The 6,355-nt window shown below is 52.3% G+C and overlaps 1 protein-coding gene and 1 long non-coding RNA gene across 2 annotated transcripts; one reads left to right on the top strand and one right to left on the bottom strand.

Annotated features, from left to right (window-relative positions):
• Positions 1 to 1,894: 1,894 nt before the first annotated feature.
• LOC140309322 (putative uncharacterized protein BRD3OS) lies at positions 1,895 to 3,550 on the top strand. Its single transcript, XM_072387153.1, has 2 exons — positions 1,895 to 2,058; positions 2,330 to 3,550. Exon 2 carries the CDS (start codon positions 2,417 to 2,419, stop codon positions 2,711 to 2,713), a length of 297 nt encoding a protein of 98 aa, XP_072243254.1. The 5' UTR covers positions 1,895 to 2,058; positions 2,330 to 2,416; the 3' UTR covers positions 2,714 to 3,550.
• Positions 3,551 to 3,713: 163 nt separating this feature from the next.
• LOC140309326 (uncharacterized) lies at positions 3,714 to 6,338 on the bottom strand. The gene is made up of 2 exons (XR_011916373.1): positions 6,290 to 6,338; positions 3,714 to 5,143 (listed from the first exon to the last, which is right to left on the bottom strand). It is a non-coding gene; the product is annotated as an uncharacterized lncRNA (long non-coding RNA).
• Between the last annotated feature and the right edge of the window lie 17 nt (positions 6,339 to 6,355).

Below are 6,355 nucleotides of genomic sequence, written 5' to 3'. Positions count from 1 at the left end.
CCAGGTGAACAGGGAGCCAGTGGTAACCAGGTAACATTCAGGTGTGATATGGACCAGGCACGGAGCAGCCTCTGCAGATCTTTAGGGGGGACAGAACAGGCCCGATGGTCTGATTTGGGTCTCAACAGGTCAGTAACAGGCGGCAGACGTAGGAAAAGGTCATTTTGTGTGGCGGTGGCTTCATTGGGCTCAATGAGTCATATTCAGATAAATCTGTGACTGAGAGCAGCTTTAATGGGAGTTCAGCTGGATTAATAAACCGTTTTTACTGAAAGTTTGGAGCCTGAACAGAGCAGCTGGACCTTCTGAGTCCAGCCCAGGAGGGATTCAAACCAGCTGGATCATTTTGGGGCGCCGGTCCGGTTTAGCTTCTGTTTACATGTGTTATAAAAGTCTGGTTTCATCAAACTAACAGCAATTCAGTTTTAAGTAGACCTGGACATGTCGGACGTTCAGTGAACGTTGTTGCTGCTTTTACCAGTTCACTCTTTTACAGGCAAAGGAAATGAACAATTTCCTATTCGTTAATTCACCAAGATCACAGAACTGTGAATATCGGAAAAAAAAATCAATTCTCCCAAAGAGAATTATTATTTTTGTCTTATTTTCATTTAGCTTCATCATCTGCACCAGCAGATACAAAGAGAAGAGCATGGGACCCAACACAGAGCCCTGAGGGGCCCAACACAGAGCCCTGAGGGGCCCAACACAGAGCCCTGAGGGGCCCAACACAGAGCCCTGAGGGGCCCAACACAGAGCCCTAAGGGGCCCAACACAGAGCACCGAGGGGCCCAACACAGAGCCCTGAGGGGCCCAACACAGAGCAGCGAGGGGCCCAACACAGAGCAGCGAGGGGCCCAACACAGAGCAGCGAGGGGCCCAACACAGAGCAGCGAGGGGCCCAACACAGAGCAGCGAGGGGCCCAACACAGAGCCCTGAGGGACCCAACACAGAGCCCTAAGGGGTCCAACACAGAGCCCTGAGGGGCCCAACACAGAGCCCCGAGGGGCCCAACACAGAGCCCCGAGGGGCCCAACACAGAGCCCCGAGGGACCCAACACAGAGCCCTGAGGGGCCCAACACAGAGCCCTGAGGGGCCCAACACAGAGCACCGAGGGGCCCAACACAGAGCCCTGAGGGGCCCAACACAGAGCCCTAAGGGGTCCAACACAGAGCCCTGAGGGGTCCAACACAGAGCAGCGAGGGGCCACCAGGTGGACTGAGAACCTTCGATAAGGAGGAAGGATTTTAATAATAAATCATTCAACCAGAGCAGATGACGAAGACTATGAATAAAATAAAAACATAGATTTAAAATCTCAGTCCGAAAAAAAATAAAAAATATTCCAACTCAGATTTCTTCAAATCTTTAATGGAAAACAGATTTTATTGATCTGGTTTTACAGCAGTTCGACACTTATCCTTCATAATGAGACCAAATGTCTTCTTTTTAATTTGGGAGACTGACTGAAACTGAAAATGAGTCAAAAGACTCTTTTGCTTCCTTTTAATTTCAGATCATGTGACGACAGTCAGAACATTTGTTAAATCTGTTCTTCAGAGAGAAGATCAAGCTGCTGGTTCTAGATTCTTCCAGAGGAGAAAATCACCGGTTACCTCATTAATCCATCACTGCTTCTCTTCTGTCAGTAAAATGTACTTCAACATATTTACCGTTAAACTGGAACTTAAAAGGACTTCTTTCACTTTTTGGTAACTACTTCATATTCAGGGACCAGAAACCTGGTCCTGTTTGCTCATCACAACACAACTTCCCTGATAAAACCAGTTTTTGAATTAACTGCTCACCTTCTTTAGATTCAACACTTTCCCTCCAGCAGAATCAGAACCGCCGGACCTGGGTGGAACCTTTGTTCCGGTGATCTCTGTTCCTACCCGGACCGGACTCCGGACGCACGGTTGCCATTGGTTGCGGACACCCCGGTTGAAGCTAAAATTGCAAACGGCCGCGGCGCGCGGACGGGGCGAAACGTGGTGAAACGTCACAGTTTCCTCTGACGGCGTGAAGGCTTGGAAACAGTGACGTCAGCGACGCGGTAAAGCTGCAGCTGACGTGTTTCGCCGGCGCTAACAGCAGCATTAGCCGCTAACAGCGGCATTAGCCGCTAGCTTCGAAGTGCAACGATCAGCGTTTTGACTGTACGGAGGCCGGGTAGGGACATGTAGCGGAACGGTGGTTCAGACCGCCTTTAACCCGGTTAAATGATCGATGGTCTGATCAGTGAGGGCAGCAGTCACGTGGGACAGACCAGGATGCCCGGTTCTGACCCGGACCTCACTAACCTGCTTCTTCTGGTTCCTCCTCAGGTTTGTTGGGTCTGAACTGGTCCAGTCCGGACCGAGCCGTCTCCCCCGTGGACCTGTTGGCCTCAGCATGTCGGTCCAAAGAGCAGCATGTCGGACTGTGACCCAGCCGTTGTAGAGGAGCCCGGTTCCCCCGGTTCCCCCGGTCCGGCCCGCCCTCCTCTGGCAGCAAAGGCCCTGTCAGAGTCGTACGGCCAGCTGCGGTACCGGGACACGTCTCTGCTGATCTGGCAGCAGCAGCAGCTGCAGGCGGAACCGCCCTCCACCTACCTGACCCGGAGTCAGTCGGCCTGGTACAGCAGTTATGGGAACCAGGCGGTGCTGATCCGGGACAGGAGGGGCCTGCAGGGCGCAGAGGGGCAGTCCAGGATCTGCAGCATCATGTAGGAACCAGAACCGGGGCCAGAACAGAGACTAAACTGACCCAGACTGAACTCCATGTAAATATTTAACTCCTAACTAACATGTTCTCATCAGAACCGGCTCCACAGCTTAGGAACCCGTTAGGATAACGTCAGTATCAGACCAAGGTTCTGACCTGGTGTGGGGCTCCACCCACATTTAGGGTGTTTGTGCTGTCACTTCAGGAGCCGGGCCGGAGTTGGATGGTCCGGCTTGTTCTGGAGGTCCGAGCAGCATCACATTAAAGAAAGATGAATAAACTGAACATGTGTGAGACTGTTTTAGAATGAAAGCAGCACCTGGTACTGAAGGGAAGATGATGAATCCGACCCAAACCTAGTTCCAGCTGTTGTTCCGACAGTTAAAAACCTTCAGGTTCAAACCTGCTCTGGACGCCACATCGACCCAGATCAACTGTGACCTCTGAGCCGGATTCTGATGCTGAGGCGTTGCTTTCAGGTTTTGCCCCGTAAATGAACCGTTTATTGATCTAAACCCGTTCCTAGGAGGAACCCGTTCTTAGGAGGAACCCGTTCTTAGGAGGAACCAGTTCTTAGGATGAACCAGTTCTTAGGATGAACCAGTTCTTAGGATGAACCCGTTCTTAGGAGGAACCCGTCCTTAGGATGAACCCGTTCTTAGGATGAACCCGTTCTTAGGAGGAACCAGTTCTTAGGATGAACCAGTTCTTAGGAGGAACCCGTTCTTAGGAAGAACCTGTTCTTAAGATTAAGGATTAAAAACACTCTGCTTTTAGATTTAAAGTCCTGCCGATGACGGATGTTTCATCACATGAATCCTCCCAAATAGCTCCATGGCAACCAGTGACCTGCCGACACCGATCTGTTGTCCCGTCAGATCCCGTCTGACCGTGACCCGTTAACTTTTATAAGTGCGGCGCCCGGTCGGAACAAACCGCTGGTCGCGTCAGGAGGGGCGTGGCCTCGTGAAGCTGCAACCTGCGGGTCAATGAGAGTCGAGCTGCTTCCTCAGTTTACGTGTTTATTTATGAAAACAAATGAACTCAGAAAATAAGGATCCCATATCAGTAATTACATCAAATAATTCACTTGTTGGTTTTTGTCGGTTTGTCCTCTGCGCCTCTCTGCGGCTCTACTCCATCTACACCTCAGACAGCTACTATACAGCTACTATACAGTGCTCAAACATACAGAAGAAACGTACGGCCGGAGTGCATGCAAATACATAAAATCACTTTTTTCCTTTTCTTATTAAAATACAAAAATTAACTATTAGCATCAAAGCTTGACCATCAACTAAAAACAAACAGAGGAGGGTTACTGTGGCAACGAGCTGTCTGTCCATCCGTCCGTCACACAGAGGAACCTCTCAGGGTGTTGATTCGTGTGGAAAAAGTCACCAATAAAACCAAAGCGGCTGTTTTCATCTCATCTGTACCCACTGCAGGGGAAAATTTAAAAACAGACGCAGGAGAAAAGAGGCGGGAAACGTAACCGAACCGTACGACCTGCAGGGGGCGCCATGGAGGGCCAGTAAAATTCCTTTCAAGCTGACCGCTTTAGATCCTGAACATAAACTTTTACCAATAAGCCGCCAATCGGAGGAGGAAGAGGCGGGGTCTGACTTTTATCTGTGGACCCTGAACGCCTCGCATCAACAGAGGCTGAACATGAGACGAGCGACGCCGACAGCATGGAGGAAGTGGGCGGAGCTTGCAGTTATTTCTGTCACTTTTCCTCGGGTGGTTTCCGTCTTCCAACCCCAAACCGCTCAGCCACGCACGTGTCCGCGTGGCGTGGTTTTTCTGACAGGGCGAGTTCGGTGAAGACTGGCGATCTGCTCCCGTTTGTCCAGAACAGATCTGGTGATAATTTCTATCCGTGGGATTGGTCACCTGTCAATTATCAATACTGTTCTGACGCCACACTGGTAATAATCTGATCAAGTCAAATAAAAAATGATCGATTGTTCATCTGGAGTTTGAGTCAATGTTTTCAATTGATAGGGTGAATACTTTAGACCACGGTACTCAGAGGGGCTGCTGAGCTGCAGGAGAAACCGAACGTAGCCTCAGATAATCCCTGTTTAGGTTCTACTGGGCCGGGTTTGTGGAGGCAGAACCAGGCCGAAGCCGATTAAACCATTAAAATTATGGAGTAAACAAAGAAACCACCTGAAAGAATGTTTAAAAAGAAGTTCAACCGAAAACCTTCGTCCTCTTCCTGCCACCTCGTGACAAACTTTGGGGGGTGTCTTTACTTTAAAGACTAATTATTTAAAACCTCAAAGTTTGAGCCGATGTGAATAAATATGAGTTGTTAGCCGAGTCGGCTTCATGACGACCAGAAGAACACGACTCACATCGGGAGGTGTGGGTGAGCCGGGTCTGGTACAGAACGAGTGGTTAGGCCCGGGGGGAGGGGTGGGTGAGGCCTGGGGGGAGGTGTGGGTATGGTACAGTGGGAGTGGCAAGGCCTGGGGGGAGGTGGGGCTGGTACAGTAGGAGTGGTTAGGCCTGGGGGAGGTGGGTATGGTACAGTAGGAGTGGTTAGGCCTGGGGGGAGGTGGGGCTGGTACAGTAGGAGTGGTTAGGCCTGGGGGGAGGCGGGTATGGTACAGTAGGAGTGGTAAGGCCTGGGGGAGGTGGGGCTGGTACAGTAGGAGTGGTTAGGCCTGGGGGGAGGTGGGGCTGGTACAGTAGGAGTGGTTAGGCCTGGGGGGAGGCGGGTATGGTACAGTAGGAGTGGTAAGGCCTGGGGGAGGTGTGGGTATGGTACAGTAGGAGTGGTTAGGCCTGGGGGGAGGTGTGGGGGAGGCGGGTATGGTACAGTAGGAGTGGTAAGACCTAGGTGAGGTGTGGGTATGGTACAGTAGGAGTGGTTAGGCCTGGGGGGAGGTGTGAGTTAGGCCTGGGTGAGGTGGGTATGGTACAGTAGGAGTGGTAAGGCCTGGGGGAGGTGTGGGTATGGTACAGTAGGAGTGGTAAGGCCTGGGGGAGGTGTGGGTATGGTACAGTAGGAGTGGTTAGGCCTGGGGGAGGTGGGGCTGGTACAGTAGGAGTGGTTAGGCCTGGGGGGAGGTGGGGCTGGTACAGTAGGAGTGGTTAGGCCTGGGGGGAGGTGGGGCTGGTACAGTAGGAGTGGTAAGGCCTGGGGGAGGTGTGGGTATGGTACAGTGGGAGTGGCAAGGCCTGGGGGAGGTGGGGCTGGTACAGTAGGAGTGGTTAGGCCTGGGGGAGGTGGGTATGGTACAGTAGGAGTGGTTAGGCCTGGGGGGAGGTGGGGCTGGTACAGTAGGAGTGGTTAGGCCTGGGGGAGGTGGGGCTGGTACAGTAGGAATGGTTAGGCCTGGGGGAGGTGGGTATGGTAGAGTAGGAATGGTAAGGCCTGGGGGAGGTGTGGGTGAGGCCTGGGGGAGGTGGGTATGGTAGAGTAGGAGTGGTTAGGCCTGGGGGGAGGCGGGTATGGTACAGTAGGAGTGGTAAGGCCTGGGGGAGGTGTGGGTATGGTACAGTAGGAGTGGTTAGGCCTGGGGGGAGGTGTGGGGGAGGCGGGTATGGTACAGTAGGAGTGGTAAGACCTGGGTGAGGTGTGGGTATGGTACAGTAGGAGTGGTTAGGCCTGGGGGGAGGTGTGAGTTAGGCCT

Source organism: Leuresthes tenuis, unplaced genomic scaffold (genome assembly GCF_036924035.1).
Source record: "Leuresthes tenuis unplaced genomic scaffold, fLeuTen1.0.hap1 SCAF_6, whole genome shotgun sequence".
Taxonomy (NCBI): Eukaryota; Metazoa; Chordata; class Actinopteri; order Atheriniformes; family Atherinopsidae; genus Leuresthes; species Leuresthes tenuis.
Note: the sequence above shows the minus strand (reverse complement) of the source record. Positions and strands in the feature narration are given on the sequence as shown.

What these genes read in the sequence shown, in the direction of transcription:
- LOC140309322 (XM_072387153.1), top strand. Translation starts at nt 2,417, where the DNA reads ATGTCGGACTGTGACCCAGCCGTTGTAGAGGAGCCCGGTTCCCCCGGT.